At 32.6% G+C, this 21,709-nt stretch overlaps 1 protein-coding gene across 2 annotated transcripts in view; it reads right to left on the bottom strand.

Annotated features, from left to right (window-relative positions):
* stol (voltage-dependent calcium channel subunit stolid) overlaps nucleotides 1–21,709 on the bottom strand; it is a 123,335-nt gene that overhangs the window by 2,350 nt on the left and 99,276 nt on the right. The window contains exons 5-24 of one of the 2 annotated variants that reach the window (XM_088205826.1): nucleotides 17,043–17,265; nucleotides 13,163–13,294; nucleotides 12,740–13,017; nucleotides 9,111–9,227; nucleotides 6,463–6,655; nucleotides 6,250–6,386; nucleotides 6,083–6,163; nucleotides 5,665–5,745; nucleotides 5,523–5,597; nucleotides 5,435–5,449; nucleotides 5,214–5,318; nucleotides 4,933–5,146; nucleotides 4,816–4,861; nucleotides 4,460–4,641; nucleotides 4,303–4,393; nucleotides 1,798–1,902; nucleotides 1,468–1,729; nucleotides 1,146–1,397; nucleotides 961–1,084; nucleotides 535–883 (exon numbers count right to left, since the gene is read on the bottom strand). In XM_088205826.1, the coding sequence (XP_088061952.1) occupies nucleotides 535–883; nucleotides 961–1,084; nucleotides 1,146–1,397; nucleotides 1,468–1,729; nucleotides 1,798–1,902; nucleotides 4,303–4,393; nucleotides 4,460–4,641; nucleotides 4,816–4,861; nucleotides 4,933–5,146; nucleotides 5,214–5,318; nucleotides 5,435–5,449; nucleotides 5,523–5,597; nucleotides 5,665–5,745; nucleotides 6,083–6,163; nucleotides 6,250–6,386; nucleotides 6,463–6,655; nucleotides 9,111–9,227; nucleotides 12,740–13,017; nucleotides 13,163–13,294; nucleotides 17,043–17,265 (3,062 nt within the window). The remainder of the gene's footprint in view (nucleotides 1–534; nucleotides 884–960; nucleotides 1,085–1,145; nucleotides 1,398–1,467; nucleotides 1,730–1,797; nucleotides 1,903–4,302; nucleotides 4,394–4,459; nucleotides 4,642–4,815; nucleotides 4,862–4,932; nucleotides 5,147–5,213; nucleotides 5,319–5,434; nucleotides 5,450–5,522; nucleotides 5,598–5,664; nucleotides 5,746–6,082; nucleotides 6,164–6,249; nucleotides 6,387–6,462; nucleotides 6,656–9,110; nucleotides 9,228–12,739; nucleotides 13,018–13,162; nucleotides 13,295–17,042; nucleotides 17,266–21,709) is intronic. The other variant, XM_088205828.1, reaches the window with a different exon arrangement.

The raw sequence follows: 21,709 nt of genomic DNA, 5'->3' as shown, positions 1-21,709 counted from the left end.
ATCTATGAAACTCAATTTGACAGTTGTGAAACGTCTTTTTGCTGTTTAACACAAACATAACCTAAAAAAAATAGTTTCAGAACTTTCATTAGATCAAGCCCAAAATACAAAGTCAGCCAACTGATCTCTCAGGGAAAATAATCAGAAGAAGAGGTGCAGACAAACGTCGCATCTCACATATTGCTCCTTAGTTTGTCTGCATTTCGATATTACACTATGTTTTAAAAATATGATAGCTATTATAACCAACGACATGATTTTATTGCTTTTGACGTGGATTTTTGACTTCTGAGAAGTGATAACTAAATAAAGTTTGACCATCGAACAGAGCGAATCACCGAGAGTTCAACCCAATCTTCGATATGATTTAGAGACAACGTAATTCAATACATATATATACTCATTAACTCGCAAACTACGCACATTACAAATCTGTTCTTAGAAAAATCAGGTTTCGCGCAAGAGATTCCCAAATAAATATCTACATGTAAGGTTTATAAAGATACAAGTAGTTGTATAATTAAGATTATTTACCTTTCACATCCAGTCACGTGACAATTGGTCAATTTTCCTTTGAGTGGCTGACTCATATTTAGTCTTTCAGCTTGAAGCACGTAAAGATCGGTTCTTTTATCGCACGCTCTCACTCCAGTAGCTCCACCTGGTGGTAAAGGTGGCGAAGGTGGTCCTGCTGGAGCGATAGTTCCAGAAGCAGGACTCATTCCTTGAACTCCTGGCATAGAAGGTGGACCTGGTGGTACCACAACCCAAGGAACAGTTGTAGTTGCTCCTATTCCTAATCCCAGATCAGGCATTTCGTCTACAGCTGAATAACTTTCTGAATCTTCTACGTCTTCATAGTTTTCATAAGCTGGATAAGCGCCTAAAACATATAATGATTAAGCATGTTTTTCCTCATTTTTGTGTATATTGAATGAGTAAAAATAGAGATTTTATAACCATTGATCCTACCATCGTCTTGGGGATATGGATGAGCCCTAGATTCCACTGGACTCCAAAGAGGAAACCAAACAACAGCCAATTTCCAAACCCATTGAAGCAACCAGTTTATAGGTTGGGCGGCCTATAAAGCATTTTTGATAGTATATGAAATTAACAGTTGATTAAGCAGAATAAAAACTTACCTTTAGATTGTTTCCCTTGGCGCTGTAAGGATTCTTCCCATTAGGACATCGACCTTGGTAGTCAAACAACGGCACTTTCTTATAGATGCGATCTTGCACCAACGAGTCCATTATTGTACCGTCAATCTGTCCGAAAAACTGTCCTGTATGAGTAGTTTCCTCCGAGAGTATCACGAAACCATTGTCGTCCAGTATGTAACAGTCCAAGTCTTGAGAAGCGCAGTTCTTTTTGCAATTACCAGATCCCGTGCACTGAAAATTAGGCATAACAGTAACTTCTATTGTATAATAAACGATAGCTAATCTTTAAAAATCTTCTTACAGCTGATGTAATATTGTGGAAATGCTTAGCTAGTGTATGCAGTTGGAAATGAAGACCAACTACAGCAGCTGGTGCTCTATGTCCTCTATGCTCAACGAACACGGCATGGGTGGCCAAGACTAAAGGATCAGCTCCTTCGCTAGTTCCATGTTCTCTGAATGGAACAGAAAATACAAAACTTTCCGGTTCTATTGAGTGATGATCCACGGCTCTTTTGTACCAAGAGGCATCAAACGCTCTTTGATAGACTTCGCTGAAATGCCTAAAAACAGAGCATGCATTACAAAATATGGTCAAATAATATTTTTTTATTGTTCTTGATGAATTTACGGTTCTGGTGAATCTGGTGCTCGCGGTACATGCTCTGTCCATTTAAGTAATCCACTTCTTGTGGCAACGAATGAGAGTGTCACTCCAAACATTTGGTATCCTTGCCTGAAAATGAATTATTCGATTAGGAAAGGTGCTTATATTACTTTAAACACAATATAGAGGAATATATACTAATCGATCTAATATTATTTTATAAATATTTATGAATAGTTTGATTTATATTAGATAGATTAATATATAGTAAGAAAAATCCAAAGAGGGTAAGCGTTTCATCTGAAAATTAATAGGAGCATAAAAATACAAGTAAAAATTAGTTACAGCAAAAGCTTAAGCATTTTAAGTGATATTATAGTGCTTTTTATATGTAAATGTATTAATATTTATTTAAACAAATATAATAGGAATTGAAAGTTTATTTATTCTATAAGTTTTTTATTTATTTATAGATAATGTTATTAGCCACTTAGTCTATAAAATTTAAATAAAAGACAGGTACATAATTTATTTAGATAAATTTACTTCCTATTAAAAAATCAAGGGATATTTTATTTTTAATGAAAGTTTTCCATATTTATTACTCTTGTTAAATATATTTAATTTAATAAAAAATATAAAAATAATAACAAACATTTATGTAAATATATTTTACACTGATAAAATTAAAAATGTCAATATAAAATTTGCCTGAACAATATTGACGCGTGAGAATAATATTGTTGTATTGTATAAAATCGAACAGTAATGTTTTTCTAAAATAATGAAATTAAATATATAATACATAAAAAAATTTAGTGGTGGTGTTTAAATTGTTATATGAATTTATGTATTTTTGCAAAATTAATACATAATCGGTATGTTTATTATAAAAATGCTTAAGCTTTTGTATTATTATAATCCAAGCTGCTTATATAGTGCTGAAATATGCATATATTAAAATTATTATTTTACATCCTAAATACTTACACAATCCTAGCTGCGCTACATTATTATATTATTGCATTAAATTTTACTTCAGTTTCAAAAACTTTTGGAGTCCATATTTTATATTTTACCATTAGACACTATTTTCATAATTAAGTTTTAAACTTATTATTTGTGATTTTACAAATAAAGTATATTAAAAAAACATACATTATAAATAGAGATTTGAGTAAATTGTTTAAAAATATTAGTAAAACTTTTTTTCATGATATTATAAACTATGCTTAAATAGACTAAAACAAGATTACATAATCATGAACATAGAACTAGAATTAAAATATAAAATTTATTTAAATTTTAGTAATAATAACATACTATATATAATAATATTTGTATTTAATTTTTTTTTTGCAAACTATTGATTTTTATTATTATTCGAAAGTAGTAATTATATTCCGAATATTCCTAGTTTTACTCTTTGTTTTAAAAAAATATATTTCTCGAATCTATAATTATAAAATAATATTAATAATAATGCTTATTTTTAATGTATTTTTACTTAAGTCATTAAACTTGTTTTATTGGCAGTGATGGAAAATAATCATGAATCAATTTATTTTTAATACATACTAACATAAATTACTTAAAACTACTATTTATAACCTTGAACACAAAAACATTTTAAATACACAAATGTTACATATATTTTATTTAAACCAGTGCTGAATAATTAATGGACACATTTTAAAGCAATCGCAACGCACGAGCGTGTTCTGACACAAAAACTATAGAAAAACAATTATGTTACTTATAGCAATATTTAATAACAAAATAAATCTATGGATATTAAGATACACTTACTTTAATATTCAAAGGAAAGTAATTATATTTACTATGAATTTACGGTATTTTTAAAAAAAAATCAAACATCAATGTGTCATTGAAGTGTAAATAAATTTCTAAGGTGTCTTGTATTTTGCAAGACAAAGCTAGAATTTAAATGATTTTTTCCATGAGAAGAATTCCTGCGAAATTTTAGTGAAATGTTAAAAAAAAGCATGACACAGCTAAACCCATTTCCACAAATAATCTAAAACATTTCTTTGAGAATAAGATGACATGATTTTAATTTATGGTGGTATATTTTTATTATTAATTTATAACTAGATATTCTAAAATGAGTAACTTTTAATTAATGGTTCTTTTTCTTTTCAACTTTTTGTTGGTTTCTCTTTTATCATTAAAGAAGTAAACTATTTTAATTATTTATAGTTCTTTCGCTTCCGTTTGAACAGCACTGATTTAAACAATACTCTAGCGCCACACTTTCTAGCCAATTTATAAATAATAAATCACCCATGTTTTTGTTACTTTACCTGCTCAATAAAGCCATTAACGTGGCTATCGGGCTATTGAAATTATACAGATTTGTGCATTAGTAAAATGAGAAGTTTTATACACATGAATAAATAAAATTAAAATATGTGCCATTAGAAAAAATATATTTCATATTAGATTTTAAAATAAAAATTAATAAAAGGGAGACTATTCTGAATTAGATATTTTAAAAACGGTACTTACTGCTTGTGGGGCATATGACTCAGTGGATGATCGTTTAATCCATCAACTACCATTGCGTCTCTTACCAAAGATTGGAGCAAGTTTTTGTCACCTGAAATATTTTTTTATTTGTATTGTGTCTTTGATCGTATATTTTATAAGTTCAGCTTTGACTCACAATAATAAGAGTCTTTCTCCTGCTTTTTAAAGTGATGATGTGAATTTTCTCTTGCAGGCGATCTCGGCCTCAGCGACATCCACTTCCAACCTGGCCTTCCAGCTTTCGCCAAGAAGTGTACCACTCGTTCTTCTGCTGTCCTGAAGTTGATCTCTGAAGCGGAGTTGTATTCGCAGTAAACCCTGAAATTAAAAATTTAAAACAGTAAATAGTGATGTCGAATAATTTTTTTTTGTTATGAAAGTAAAGATACAGATATCATTGTTTATAAAGTTCATCAACAATTCACTGCTGACAACATATATACATATTTTGGTATCTTTACCTTCGTTATATTATTTATATATGAAACTCACCAGTCAGGATGCACCTTCCAGTTTTCTCCCTTGAAGTACTCAGTCACTGTAACATTTAAAATAATATTTACATTAAATTACACTAAGATTACCCCAAAAATAAATATAAAAACATACCATTTATAGGACTGTGACGCAGCTCTTGTTCAGCTATGACTTCATACATTCCATATCCATCTGGTAAAACAACCGCCAAAGAAAATGGAGTACCTTCTATTGAACCATAAAAGTATCTTTGCCTTCTCGTGGATACTCTTCTCATTTCTTCGTAATGTACTTTTATAGCAATCTCAGTTTCGCCTTCTTTTTGATCTATCATTTCATTACGAATCTGTATTTAAAAAAATATATTATACAATCATATAATTTAATCTTCAGATATATAAAAAAATACTAACATCCATCAACAACGAATGATTCTCTCTAGGAGTGGCCTCGTGCTCAGATAATTCTAGTTCTGTCAGATCCACTTTACTGTACAGTGGTCTTAGTGTTTCAGAGAACTGTAATAATAATTCAGGTTTAATATTTCAATTAAATAAAGAGTATTATTATTGACAACTAATAAGCTAATAGGTGATTTAAAATATTTAAGTACATATTCTGCTTGCGGATTTACCTCTTCGTTGTTGTACTGAAAAAATTATATACATTTATTAATAAACACGTTTATAGGTATATAATTTTTATTTATTAAGGTAACTCACTAATGGCCTCAGATCTGGATGGTACAAGACGTGCCCATTATTATTGACAATGAACGAATATCCATTGATTCCAAGCTGAAAAATATTTATTAAAAATTCAATGGTTGTTATTAAAAAAAGAATAATAATCATTAATGCTTACTTTATATGATGGAACCAATTTCTTTATCTGATCGATAGGAACATCTGTGCCAACCACTCCCAAAAGATTAGCCTCTCTTTGCTGTAAAAAATGACCAAAGCATGCATTTATATACAGACACAATATTGCCACAAAATTAAAATAGCTTAGCATGTCTGTGAAAATCATATTTTCTAAGCACTCTTGCTTTAATAAAATATAAAAAACGTATGGTGATATAGTATCAGAATTGCTATAAATTATGTGATATTTTATATATTTCAGATATTTTAGTTTTTGAGGCCGAATTAACTATATAAACAAGTTATTTAATAATAACTAAAATTAATCAAAATTTTCATTAATGAGTCATCCCTTATCTCGTTGCACTATTAACTTATATTTTTTTGTTTATGGCACAAATTGATGTTATACTCACGGTGTGATTTCTCCTATCGAAAATTGGAGTTGTGACAGAGGTCATCAATTGGCCCAAACCATCGTCAGCTAAGCCACTGCCCTAAAACGTAAAAAATGTTAAATAAACATTTTCACTATGAGAATGTCTTAATATTTATGTATTAAAACATTTTTTTATTTACTCACTCTGCCACCGATGTAAGCGGGACTCCATTGTATGGGATGATCAGCCTGATACATGACCATGGGTCTAGCCATGACCGCTACGTAATTAAACACCTTCTCTTTGATCTCATTATAGTCGTTAATCCTGGCGTAGAACCCTGAAAATAAAAGAAAATAATTCAGAACATGCTTCGAAGTGATAAATTTGTTTGCTTAGTCGAGATCTTTGCCGACCTTTGTTGGAACAGGCGATCCACTTCATGTGTACTGCTCCGGGGGCATCGGACCCCGCCAGATAAGTGAAGACCCTGACCGGCATGTGGGGCCAATTGTGGGTCCGGAAGACGTCTCTTGGCGCCCCTGTGGCGCCACCGGATATCAGCATGGCGGCTTGATTGCATTGGCAACCCAAACCGGTACGGTTGTACTGGAATTAGTAAAAAATAACATTGATGTAATTAAAACATAAAAGAATCCTTCCACCGAATGCTATTAATAACTTTTTAAACATACAGGCTATTCTTCATAAACCGGGTACGAACCCTACGCTTCCTTTTAGTTATTGACTTATAAGTTTTACTACCGTCACGAGTTGTACATATAAAAAAAATACAAAATAAATATGCCCTCATTACCAGCGTCAGCGTTACGCACAGACAGAGCAGGCGTCCGCTCGTGGTGCCATCGTGGTCCTATTTTATATAAATTGTAAAACCAAATTCTAATTAAAACGATAATGATGAGTGCTTGCTATTTTTTATTGAATAAATCACACTTTAATTGTTTAGTAATATTTTTCATCAATAAAACTATTTTATTCATAAAAGCTTGTATTTTTAATAAACCAATTCTATGTAAGAACATTAAAATTAGCTCAGTGTATAAATTCTACATTTGTTTATTATATCAAAATTTTAGACGTTGTATCGCATCGTTTCTTGCATCGCAAGCTCAAAAATATTTGCCACACAACCTATATCAGTGAGGTTTAGTTTTTTGCAATATTAACAGCATTAAATTATTTTTCAATTTCTGTGTCAGCTTAACAATATCATATGTCAAATAAGCTACAAGATTGTATGCTTAACATATTGACAAAGAAATGAAAGATGATTTTTTTTCTTATAAGACAGAAACTATGCCAAACTTAACCTTTAGAATTCCAAAGGCATATATATATATATAAATATATATATATATATATATATATATATATATATATATATATATATATATATATATATATATATATATATATATATATATATATGTTATGCCCAAAGGGGTTTTACAATTACAGTCCATATGCTGAAATGATTCTAAACCAGCAATTATAGGGTTATCCCTCACAAAATAATCTAAGCCTAAAATATTTTTAAAATGTCATTTCAGTGAAATTATATCGGAATACATTTTCACCAGTAGATATATATTTTTACCAGTGAAAATAAAATTTATCTGGCAGATGTTAGTAAAATTATATGATTTCCACTTTTTCATACGTAGTTATATATAAATTTACGTACTTTTCATTATTTATTCACATGCGATGTATAAATGTTACAGTGAATGTGTATTTTTCAGTGAAGCTATATTGTAACTAGTAAAGTTGAAATAGATTGTCACCAGTAGATATATAATATATTTTTGCTAGCGAAAATATAATTTAAAAATTATATACTGCTCTAAAATGTTTATGAAACTCCATTTGACAGTTGCGAAACGTCCATTTTCTGTTGAAGCATAAGCCTTAGATTTTTATATGATTTGTTAAGTTTTTAACAGCAAAATCGTTATTTAATGGAAGCTGAATTAAATTGAAGCAAATTCATAAAACGATCAGTTAAATGCGTGAAAGGCGTCTCACAAAAAGAGACTTTTATAAAATACACATTCGACAAAAGGGGCTTTTGCCTATTTCCTTTGACGCTCTGCAAGCAGATTTAACACGTTTCGGATTGATTTCATGCCCCGGTGGTTAAAAAGGCTAAATCCGGCACTGTGTGGTCTATCTTTCAGCTAGAGCAGTGACTCTTAAACTTTTTACTGACATACATCCCATGGGAAAGATTTTAAGACCCACGTATCTTAAGATTTAGGATGAGCTTGCAGTTTTTTAAGAGAGAAGAGAGCTTCTGTGTGATACAACAAATCCTAAGGGACAATATGTAAACCTAGAGCAATATAGGATAAAAATCAATTGATGCTAGCTGATGATTTCTTGGAAAAGAGCATTGAGTTTTACCAGTTTGACTATCAGCAGTCCAAAAGACATATGAGTTCCTACATGAATTGATCCAAAACACACTTGATAGAGGTATTAAAAAAATATGTACAAAAACCTTTTGTTCTTTGAGATTATATAATATTATATATGACTCGTTAAAGGCCTGAGAATTTTTGTGAATTTTTTTGTGGTTCTAAAACTAAACTCAGTTAGGCTTATTGACGAGATAAATTGATTTTTTTTTGCTTCAGCATTTCTTGGAAGTCCTTTAAATTTCTCAGATTTGCAGTATGTATTTGATTGTAAGAAAATCTTAATTATCGTTGTCTTTCTATGTAAATACCAGGCGCGTACGGTGAGTTACATTCACTTTCGCTAGCACGCGTGTGAGTGAGAGATAAGGGCGTGCGTTACATGCGTTCCGCATCCCTATTTTTTCTAACTCACTCTCGTCACTTAGCACGAGAGCGAGCGAAAGGCAAAGTATCTCACCGTACGCGCTTGATAAATACTGATTTAACATAATTCAAAGAGGCATTTTACACCTCTACTAGAATCTGTTTTAACCTCACCTCAAGAGGCGTGTTCCTCAGATTAAGAACCCTTGCTCTCCATCGACTTTAAAATATATTATAATATATGTTTTTATTCTTACTCTGTGCAGTATTTCGAAAGCCAAGGTAAGAGCCGCAGTGAAGTTAGCCTCGTTCGAAGGTTCTGGTGTGTTGCTGTCTAATGCGTACTTTAATTCTCTGATGTTTTCTGGGGTGGCCTGAAAATAATAATACAAAAATATTAAAAATCAGTTTATTGATTGTTGAGTGATCAGGATTTTTTTTATCACATATACCTTTTGCGTGTTAAGCTGAGATCTTACGTATTACGCTACACAAGTCCCATTATTTGGGATAACATATTAATATAGATTTTTCATCTTAATCCTTATTAAGTTGTCTGCTGTTAATCTTGTCATATATTATGTAATAAACGTCGAAAGAGCTTATAAATATCGATGGAGCAAAGTAATTTATTGCTGATAATTTAATAAACGTCGTTTTCTGTCTAATACATAACTATGTTAAAATCACAAAATGTCGGACAATGTCTAATAAATACATATACATATAAAAGTATTTAGTAACATTTTTACTTACAAATAATAAATGATATATTGATGTATAGTACTAGAATTGGCTCAAGTTATTGAAATACATTAATGTGATGTATAATTTTAGCAATCGTGTCTTTAATAATAAGTATAAAGGTCTAAGCGATTATATATACGGTATTATATTAGCCATATCATAGCATTTTTGAACAAATATGTATTATGATTGACGCAATAGTGACAGCGTTTTACAATGTTTCTAAAACTATATATATCACGTTGCAACATGACAGGCCCAACGCGTCACAATGGGGTAAAAGCAATCAACATATCCAAGTACTAAGACACCTGAATAACATTTTTTTTAAATCATGATTTTAGCTTACATTTAATGTCATGGACTACGCTATCACACAAACTTGTGTGTTATGTACCAATAATTAACAGTGACATGTTTCTTAGTTACGGTTATTTATATTGAATTAATCTTTATTCTTAATTTTGTTTTAATATTTTTTTTAAACTCAAAATGAAACTGCATAATCTAATTATTGCGTTTATTAAAAAATAACACATATTTAAAATAAACGATTCTCATTGTTAATTATTTTCTTGAGAAAGTATTTCGTGGAATAAAAATGGTTTCTGGGATTGAAGCGTTTTAACAAAGATTTACAGCAGATTCTCCCTAATTATAACCCTCGCATCGTTTCTGATCTTAATATTGCTTTATACAAATCTGGGATATCATAATCTGAATTATTATTTATTAAAAGATTTTTTTATGAATATAAATATAACCTGAAAAAATAAAATATGACAAAAATCATCAAAAATTCCATCGGTATTTGCATCTCTCGAACATGTTTCTTTTTATTTTGACATTTATTTTGTACAAGAGAAATTCAATCGCTGTTGTGTAATATTAAACAGAAAAGGCAAAGACAAAGAATCAGAAAGTAAAAAATCTTTCGCCTTTGTTGCACTTCATTTGCATTGATAACCCTCGTCAAAGATGTTGAATTCACAGCCTCCCTCACGACCGCGACTATAATAATAAAAATAATAATAATAGCGGCGCTCAAAAAGAAGAAGGATACACATAGAGGCATTGATCGCGCCCGAAAACTTTCTTCATAAACATATTCTTTGTAAATCCGTTCGGCTCGTCTGGACGAACTGCTGCTGCTGTTTTCCGCTGTCTTATGAAAAAACTTTTCAGGCGGTCCCGAAAGCCGACGAGCCCAGGTGGCTGGCCAAAAATGCCACCGGAAATAGAATAAACACACGAGAAAAAAAAACATTTGGGAATGTGCGGTCGGCGGTATCATCACGCCATTATGTACGCCGATTCCGATCACGCGCTGGGCGACGCTTATTCATTCCCACGCTTGGGAAAACTTTATCATTGCCCTCTCGTTGAGGGCGAGAGGCATAATTTGGTATGTGTGTGCTATTTTGCTGATGGTATGTGTGTGATGGAAAATTGGCGTTTTTATGTATGAAGGCTGACTTTTGGTTAGATATATGTAATACACTAGGATGCAAATTTCTTCACCATCTGAGAGATGGTTTAAAGTAGGATAGCTAAGTGTACATGAATGAGAATAAAGCAATAGTATCCAACAAATAATAAGATAATTAAAATATCGAATAGCTGTGCTTCTTGGAGAGTTTTACAATACTCTTGTATGTGATACTTCAAACAAGCTCTGGTAATTAAGGCTCACAAAAACCTTGAAGAAAAGCTTTTTTGATTACCCTCGTCGAAGCGACTCAAGATAATCATATCTCAGCATATATTATAGGAATTTTGGGGATAATAAAAATGGATAATATTTATATTCCCGCATGTACAGGTATCTTAGAAACATTTTTTATTAAAAGTAAGTCGATTGCATTACTTGGCTACCAGTTTGGCAGACTTGTGGAAGTTACAGATAGAAGAACTTGATGGAAGTATCTAGCTAGGAATCTTATATTGCAACTTAATGCGTTAATTATTATTAACGAATTACCACCAGAAATTGGTGACACCTGTATAATTAATTGTGAATTATTATGTGAGACTCAGGGTGGAATCTAGTTAAAGTTGTATTACATTATATTTATATATGTTGCAACAGATGATAAATGGCGATATGTTTTTTCCGAACTGTGGTGGAGAAGCTGGCGCACGGATGATGCCCGTGGAAAGTCCTCAAAGGTCTTGTAGGTGCCTGCAGCGATAGTGTCTGGAAGCAGTTCCTCTTGCTAGGATGATCGTGTTCGGGAGTCTCAGGTCGTATCTTCGCGTCTGCCAGGCGGAGTGAATCTGCTAGTCTCTTCGAGTGTCTGCCTGAGTCTTTGAATGGCTGCTGGTCACTGATCGCTCCTCATCGGAGTCCAGGCTTAATTATCCAGAGCTACAAAGCTTGTTGATCAATTGCAATTATGCAGCGATCATCCAGCCAATCGCTGCAGTCGTTTCTTAGAACGGCGAAATAGGTATACGCCTTTAGAAAGCGACGTTCGCTTGATGGGCATTGTCCAAGGTCGTATATAATTATTTTTTATAGTGCGTTTTCTTTCCCAAGTAGCAACTTACGCATTATTACTAGTCATATTAAATAATTAAATGTATTTTATTATCGATTAAGCATTATTTTATTTTCTGTTGGAATAAATTATAACAATACAATACCTATTTTAATTTTAATTATTGAGCTATAAATAAATTCAATTTTCCACTGATAAAAAAATACTACTAGTATTAAAAAATATGCTTATATTAATTTTTGCATATTTTTTTCTTTTATATTGAATAAATATATAAATATTTATTTTACGTTGTATATCCGTTCCTAAACTAATAAAATTACGTTTTAAAATATAATTTGAGACTTAACCTTCTTTGTGCCGTACATTTTTATTATTAATATTATTTGGTATACAATATCTCGCATCCAAATCTATACACACACACTGTAATATGATATAATAGAAAAAGTTTTCATCTTGTTAGCGCCGAATTCTCGCGGGATCTATCATTTTTCCTGCCGCTGACAGAGCTCGGAGATTTATTACATAACATAAAACATTTTCATCCTTTTTTCATCCACTGAGTGTTTATTTTCGGGAAACGCTTTCGTATAATACACATAGGTATATTATATATATATAAAAATAATAATTACCTGAACGAGCATGTTCTTGAAGCAGGGTACTAGCTCTTCGGTGACGTCGTTGAACCTATACACGTTGACGAAATCGTTGGAGGTCAAAGTGTCCAGTATGGCGACTGCTGTGGCTCTAGCCAAAGATCCTCTCGATCCACTGGCTGTGTTGGACCAATCGACTAATATGACGACGTCTTTTGGCGAAGTGGCAGCTTCTACAAACCACGCCGCAGATCTAAAGTCGTAAAGGTCTCTGGCGTGATGCGATCTGCCGTCTTCTGGTGGCCATGATATTGCTGTAAAATATATTAAACACATATTTTACGTGTATTAAAAACATAAGCTTAATCGTATATCTACGGCGCATGAGTAGCGCTGGATCTCAGGCGCGTAACTGTGCGTGTGCAATTGCATACATGTTTTAAAATACTAATGATTTACCTGGATATCTTCTGAGAAAACCGGTTGAACTCCCGAAAAACTGCCACGACAGGGCCGGATCGCTTTCGTAGTTATTGGCGAATAATGGATCTAAGTGTTCGGACCACGCGATTTGGTTCTGGACCTCTGGATCTGTGAAAAATAAGATTAAATGACTGAAACGTGCTAGATTAGTATTCTTTATATTTTTGTTTGTATGTTTTGTATGCGATTATCTAATAGAAACATCTCGAAGCTCCTCAGACGGTACTTATCTCCAGACCGATCGTCGTCTGGACCAGACAGCGACTGTTCCGTCCAATCAAATACAATCAAAAGGTTGGTATGTTGAATCTTTATTTTTTTTAATAAACTTTTGCCTTGCCTGTGAATTCAATTTTATTTCGTGCCTTAACTTTTCCAATAATCTAAATTCACTACATTTGTATAAATGGAATCTGAACTTGTAATGTAAACAATTCAATAATACATTTACTGTAGATAAAATATCTTTCACAATATCTCCTAAAATATCTGACTCTAAAGTTAATATTGCTCTATGTAATAATAATAATTTGTTTGCAACAGATTGAAATAAATTTAATCGGCGTTGAAAAAATTGCAAATAAGATTTTTTTGTGAATGGTCGCTGATGTTAAGAATCCATCAAATTTGATATTACACGGTAAACATGGTACACATTTTGGTAAAATTAAATTTGATATTACACGGTAGAAATTAGGGTTACTATCTTGATTTGTTTCTGGAAATAATTTGTGATAATTCCTGAGATTTATATCTAAAATAATTGTTTAAGCGATGAATATAATTTACGTGAAAAATTAAAAAAACGCATTAGGACTAAATCAAAAAATTAAATGATCAGGATATTGATACTAATAAAAAATATTACCTGGCTTGAGTTAATATATAAAATCAATATTTGGAGACCATCATAGAATATGCCATAAAAAAAATAAAACGTAAGTCAACGGGATCTAATTTGATACTAGTTTAAAAAATCTAAGCATGGAAAACTTGAAATCTTCACAAAACTCTTCAATACTTTCTAGAAAAATATCACACGACTGGATGCGATTAACTTATCAAAAAAGAACAAATCGACCGTGTGCAACGACTTTAGATTTTTCAGCGTAATGAGTCACTCGCTGAATTCTGTAAAAAAAATATATAAAGAAGAAGTCACCCTTGCTATATACAGCTGTATAAAAATAAAAATATAACGAAACCGATTTATGTGAGAAAATTATTATGAAGAGGAAATTTTAAAATCTGTTAAATTTCTAGATAAAGTTAGTGAATTCCCTGTATTGTCTGAAAAAAAAAAATGAAAATTTTTTAGAAAGTCTTCCATAAGAAAATATATTTTTCAGAACTACGTGAAACAAAAAATTAGAAAATAATTACATCTAATTCTTGACTGACAGACGAGATAGAATAGTATAGAAATCATGTTGAACTGGTTCAAAATCACGTTGAAAAGAATGTGTATTTTTGCTTTAAATAGTATTGGTGCTTCTCAAATGTGAAATGAATATTATTATCCAAATATTACGGATCTTCATAAAACGTTGGGACCAGTATGTCTGGCAGCCGAGATGGAAATTTATAAAAGAGTGTAGGCTTTTTAAACTTTATCAAAAGAACTGACAAGTTTAAAAAGTGAGATCAGTTCCAAAATAATAAACGATATATAAAAAAACGACTCCAAGAGAAAAGGCAAGGTGAAAAAAAATATTATTATACTTGCAAAATCCACAAAATATTACTATTAATTGATCTATAATATCTCTGTAAACAAACAGATTCTGATGATGTCCGGAGTAGGGACATTCAATCAGAGCGTCAAAAGAGCCATGGAGAAATCGATTAATAAGTTTCTTGAGGAACCTCGAGAAAATTTTTTAATTCGAAAACACTGAAAGCTAAATTTTACATATATGAGTCTATAAACAAAAGGGTAAAAAAATTGGGTCTTCTATTTCATGCTTTGAAAAGTATTCAACGCACTTTGAACAAAGAAAATTTTGTAACGAAACTTAGGACATTCTTCAGTGATCCGTCAGTGGATGTTTTATGTTTTTTAAAGTCATATTTTTTAAGAAAAAACACCAAATATTTTTTTAGTATAATAAGTTTATTTTTTGCTTTTAAAGTTAAGTCAATTACTTAATTAAGTTTTGTGTTATTATATTTTTTGTGGTATAATTTTTATATTATATAAACAAATTAAAAAAAACTTGTAATATCTATTGTGAGGAATTCTTGAAACTCGCGTTAAAATCTGTGACCATAATAATCATTCATCAATGCCAGAACTAAAATGCTTCCTATAAATAACACGCAAGGATTCACCGGTGCATTGAATGAATATTTATTTGTTACTGGAGACAATATATAACCAGAAGACAAATAGTACCGTAAGGCCGCAACATTCCCGTTGCACAATTCGACCTCGGAGATATCAATCAAGCATATGTCATTTTCCAAAAGCGTATACTTATTTCGTTGTACAACGATTGCCTGGATGATCGCTGTATGATTGTGATTATTCAGCAAGCTTTGCAGCCATGAATAGTTAAATATGGTCTCCAATAAGGAGAAGGGAGACACCACCGGCAGACACTCGAAGAGACTAGCAGATGCTCACACCCTGAGAAGGACTCCACTATACGAGCACCGCAGCAGAGAGGGATCTAAAGACCTTTCACGGACACTATCCCTGCGCCAGATTCTCCACCACGGCTGGTCTATCATAGTCTGTCGCAATATGTAATATAACCTAATACAATTCTCACTAATTTCTAGCTGCGAAGTCACACTCCAAAAAATTAGAATCCAAAAATTATTTTTGCCATATTATTGAAACTAATCAACAAGGTGGTCGCCACCGCCGGAAATCGGTCATTACACCAAAAAACGAAAATCTATAAAAATATTTTGTATATTTTTAGTTAGCGGTCGAAATATTGTTATTAAAAGCAAGTATGTATTTATTTGCTTTAAGAAGTCTACTAGTAAAAAAAGTATTGGAAAAGGAGTTGCTATGCTGTCTACTAGATTACCGACAGATAAGATTTATATTGAACCTCAGCAACATCACTTAAAAACTGCAATAAAATATCTTATTTATAATTTTAAATAAAACACGTTTTTACCAAAAATCTATGCTTTGAACCAGCACAATTGATCAGTGGTATAAGTTGGTTTCTAATACGCGAAAGATATAGGTTCGAATCCCATTATAAAAAAAACACTAAAATTTAAATAAAGAATTAGTAGATAGCTTAAGATCATACTGAAGGAATATTTTCCTTAATCAACTGCATCAAAGCATGGATAAAAAACATTTTTACAGTTGCTGAATTCAGATTTTGAGTACATGGTAAACTATCGTGCAATGCTGCATCTCTTTGAATGCAGTCTTTTCGTCACAAGTATTCTGTATAAGCAGAAAGAGTGATAAAATTTCTATTGTATTTTTTGAAGACCTAAAAGTGTTACAAAAGCTTTTCAACACATTTTTTTTAATTGAAAGTTGAACTAAATATAAGAATACACCTTTTAATCCAAACTTTAAGTTTCTAGTTAACAAGTAATTGCATCACACTTCTCATAGTTGAATTTGTTTAAATTTTTGTAAGAGTAAATGCAATAATTAAAACGCATAGGCGATAAAAATAATCTGACTAAGAAACATAATCTTAGGGGCGAAGAAACTGAAATTATCACTCTTTAATGGTGAACTTTGAACTGTCTCGCATCCAATTCGGTACTCAGCACGATACACTTATTTTAGAAGTTCGCCATCAACAATTACATCAGCATTTCACACGCTTTTTGGCTGAAATCGAAGGCAATCAGAAACCGATCGACTCACCGAATTCGTCGACAAACGGCGGCATGAGAATGGCGCTGCGGGTGGTGTTCACCGACAGGTGATCAAAGTGCCTGCTAGGGGCCAGGGACAGCCTCCTTGCTCCTTCTGCTAGTCTTCCGTCGGGCGCAAAGACGTTCAGCTTCCTCGCGTCCAAGTAGGCGGGCGCATCGCCGCCCCTGGACGAGCCTGACAAAGCTGCCTGTTCGGCGGAGTCCATTATCCTCTGAAAATAAAAAATAAAACATATATAAAACGTTTTTCTTTTAAAGAAAATATAGTCACAGATCCAAACAAATACCAAAACGATAAGTTTCATATTAAATCTCGGTTTGGATTTGCGTAATATGTTGTTAAGAGTCTTTAAAAAATATTATTTTTGTACGATTATAATAATAATCAATACATAACATAACATCTTATATATTATTGCTTTCTTAAATAATCACATAAAATTAAAAAGCATATCTAATTAATATATATTATTTTTAAATATATTACTTTTTTTATTTCATACTGTTTTTGATGTCTAAAAAACAACAATTCTAAATCATAGCGTACTCACGACACTTCCTTTCGGAACACACTTTCATCAGGGTCTAGAATTCCCACAAGATAGAACTTGACTTTTATACTATTTCGCTTCGAAAGTTTTGTAGCACCATGTGGAGCTACAAGTATTGACCAAAAATATTCTAAAAATATTAAAAAGCAGCCGCTTTCCACTTCACATCAAGTCAGAAATGATAGTCACAATAGCAATCAGAGAGGATTCTAAAAAACACCGAGAATATTAATCTCTATTACAGATGATGGTTTATGTCCAAAATTAGATTGAAATGCAAAAATGTCTGCCTTTGAACGCACTTGGGTGTCGGTTTGTTAATTCAGACGACACACAATGGCAACCAAGCAAGTTTCTAAATGTTAATTCTGCGTCGGTGTATATATATGTTGGCTCACAAAGCCTCCAGGATAAGAGGGAAATGGAAGCGAAGAAACTTTATGACATTTATCATTGGCGAAGTTTCGCCGCGATGGCCGAGTTAGATCGTGTCTTCGCGTCGGGAACATTATACACCGTTCGCAAACTACCTCGTATACACTTTTAGATATTGCACCTAGTTTGCACTAGGTATAATAGGGGTTTGTATATAAATACATCGTAGAAATAGGGCGAACTGTCGCGTTGTCTTGCCAAGATGCGACGAATTATACATTTTCTCTCGACGCGAAACGTCTTTTAGGAATGCATAAAACGATTACTCGACAAATCACCGTCAATGAAGTGATGTTCAAAGATGATTTTATATATTTTATATTTCTTAATTAAGATGTTACAAGGTAAAAATTAAACCGGAATGATGAATAATTTCTTGCTTATGTTAGAATTTATTCTATATATTATTATTATACTGAAATATTATTATTTAAAAAGCTCGAAGTCATTGTGTACCATGTATAATCACTTAGTGCGTAGTGCTCTTGAGTATATGTTTTTAGTCTAGTTGACAAATAACGCAACCGATCAATTAATTAACAGAAAGTTGCAAAAAATTAATATGAGGGAATGTAAATATTATCCATTTTTATTACCCACAAAATTCCAACAAGATATGCTGAAATATGATTTCCTCAAGTCGCGTCGACAAGACAAATTTTATTAGAGATTATGGATTGCAATAATACCTGAATTTTCAATACCGGTATAATAAATATTTTAATTAAAACTTCGCTTCGCCAGCCATCCCTATCATGAAAATAGGCGTGGTCATTTTTTTGTTACTACATAACAGAATTACTGGGAACTGCTATGTACATTAAAATATAAAATGAAAACATTAAAATTACTGATTCATGGCGCAGCAAAAATTATGCATTCGAATTTGTATTATGTATTAAAATCAATGCAAAGTTTGTATTTCAATGATGAGTCATTATTAAATATTGGGTTGTTTTATACAAAGTGTCTGATTTTATATAGTCATAAACAGACTGTGATTAGAATAAGACGCTGTGTTCTTAATTTTATTTCTTTTTTGGGCTTCCATGCATTATGGTGCCTACAAAAGATTAATGCATCCTTTTTTTGTACGAGTTAAAACTAAAAAAAATGTGGCGCAGGACGCAAGAAATATCACTTTGCAATTTGGTGAGAGTACTGTCAGTCAGAGCACTTTAAGAGATTAGTTTAAAAAATCTTACTGTGAAATGAGCTTACAGTAGAAAACCACCAAATGATATTGATGAAAATATTGAGAGTCACTGTTGAGGCTAATCTTCGACAACAGCACACTTAGAGGTTTCTCCTGTAACCGTTTCACTACATCAAATGTGTACCCTGACAAAAAGTTTGTTCTTTGTACCATTCTTAAAGAAAATCATTGCATGCGATGAGAAATGGAGGTAAGATCAGGATAATGGTTAGAGAAAATAGTTAGTTGAGGTTAATTCTTCATTTAAAGCTCTACCATATTTTATTTAAAAATAAATAAAATTATTATAATAATACATATTAGGGTTTTTTTTATCAACCTTTGAATTCATGGCTAACTAAATACACAATTTCATAAATATTTTATTGAAATAAAAATATAGACATACATTTATATTTTCCCAGCTCCTCATAGCTATCATCGAAAACATCCTTGTGTTTGAGAAGCTGAATGGTTCGTGAAAGAGGAGCGTTCTCAAGCGCTGAAGTCCTAGGCGCGATGAGTAAGAACGAGGGACGCAATTGCGATTTGATAGTGCATTTTCAAGCTCATTGCTGAAAATCGCCGAGCATTGCCGAATTATCGACACCGCCCACAAACAACTTTAAAACTGCTTCATTGAGTAGACGCTGTGCTGAGAATAAAATGAATTGTATTCCAGCGCTTCTAGCAAAAAGATACGACCCATACTCCCTCTTGTATATATTTATTTAAAATTTTGTTTGAATTCTCTTCAATAAAAATATGTACTTCACTTTATGATTTGCCATATTGATGAACGCTACAGACTAGCGTATCGTACAGGATGAGAATCGACAAAGTGACACGCGCTCCGCGTAACAAAACCGAGCATCATGAAAGCCAACTTTGGCGATGTGCATTATGAAATATTTACAATTTTTTTGAATATTAATATAGTAATTTATTATAATATAAGCAGTAAATAGCATTTTTAATTCGAAACTCAAAACGTAGCATGCATATTAAAAACGTAATAGCAATAATTAAATATAAAAAGGTAATCGACGCTCGGCTTTTAAGAACGTGCATTTTTAACAGGAAAATTATTGTAATGAGGCGTCTTTAGCGTAGCAGCGTAGGGGTGTCCGCGGAGTGGGAGTGCAAGGGTGGGTCGGGTGGGGATGTGTCAGAGCGCGTCGCACCACCATATTTCCCGTGCTTCGTCTCATGGCCACCATTACAAAGAACGAGTATTACATGCGAAAAAACTTTATTGGCCATTAAGAATAAAAAAGAAATTTTCTCACGGTCCCTTACGGCCCATATATTAAATATTCAAGACGCGAGCCGCGGCGCTTAAGCCCCTACCGCCACTCGCACCCCCGACGGGCGACACACACACACACTACGGCCGGGAATGCAAGACGATGGGAACACCTGTCGCAAAAATCCTCCAAACACACGCGCATGTTATGTCGAAGCTCAAAATCCTGGTGTAGGGAAGGGTAAGGAGGGGGGTGTTATATACACCTATAAATTCATATTGATTTCGTTCAGCGTATTTTTAACGCCTTGCCACCCCGCGACGCGACGCGCTATTTATATTTGATGCTGAGATTTCGGCGAGCTACGTATATATCGATATACCCGTACAAGCACTGTGGGATTCGATGAAAAATTTATACAACAGCATACTTGTCACCTTTTGAAAAACAAGTTCGTATAAAATCTATATGACTTAACAAGGAAAGCGTTCGAGCGCTGAAATTTAGGCCACAACGGTAAAGAGTAAGGGACGCAATCGAGATTATCTAAAATTCTATAGATTTATGGATTGTCGTCACCACCCCTCAGAGATTTTGAAAGTAATCGAGCATAAAGCAAAAGTTGCACTAGTACAAAATCACCATGCATCAGAATAAAATGCACTACTTTAATTCAGTCATTATAAATCTAAAACAGATTTTTATATATATATTAAAATTGTTGTCTATTTCACTAATTCTTAAGCTAAATATTATTATAAAGTTTGTGATTAATATTCATTTTTAATATAGTCAAAAAATATATATTTTTTTGCACCACTCTTTATATCATAAATTAAATATTGCGAGTCTTTCACATGCTTCAAAATACGCTTTCCGCCCCATAAATAAAATAACGTTATTTAACGTTAGTCGAAAGCATTAAATCGCTTTCCAAATATTAAACACAATTTAAACGGATCGCGGTGCATAATTGAATACGGGTAGGCCGGCCGCTGAATAATTTCCAGCGACGGTCCATTATATCCCCGTGGATGGGGATGCTGCGTTTGCATTTCGTCTCCTCGATAATACGTTTTAATGGCCGCTCCAAGTTTTCCGGCACAATGAGGAATCGGCCCTTCTCGTGTCGTCGGACACAACGGCTCCGTCGGAAGCGAGTTCCGGTTCCGGCGACCTAATTTTCTCGGCCATTATTAAGTTTACGGTCCCTCGTCAAATATAATTG

The sequence above is a fragment of the Plectrocnemia conspersa genome, unplaced genomic scaffold, assembly GCF_051122295.1.
Source record: "Plectrocnemia conspersa isolate PC_06_02 unplaced genomic scaffold, ASM5112229v1 ptg000002l, whole genome shotgun sequence".
NCBI classification, from domain to species: Eukaryota; Metazoa; Arthropoda; class Insecta; order Trichoptera; family Polycentropodidae; genus Plectrocnemia; species Plectrocnemia conspersa.
Note: the sequence above shows the minus strand (reverse complement) of the source record. Positions and strands in the feature narration are given on the sequence as shown.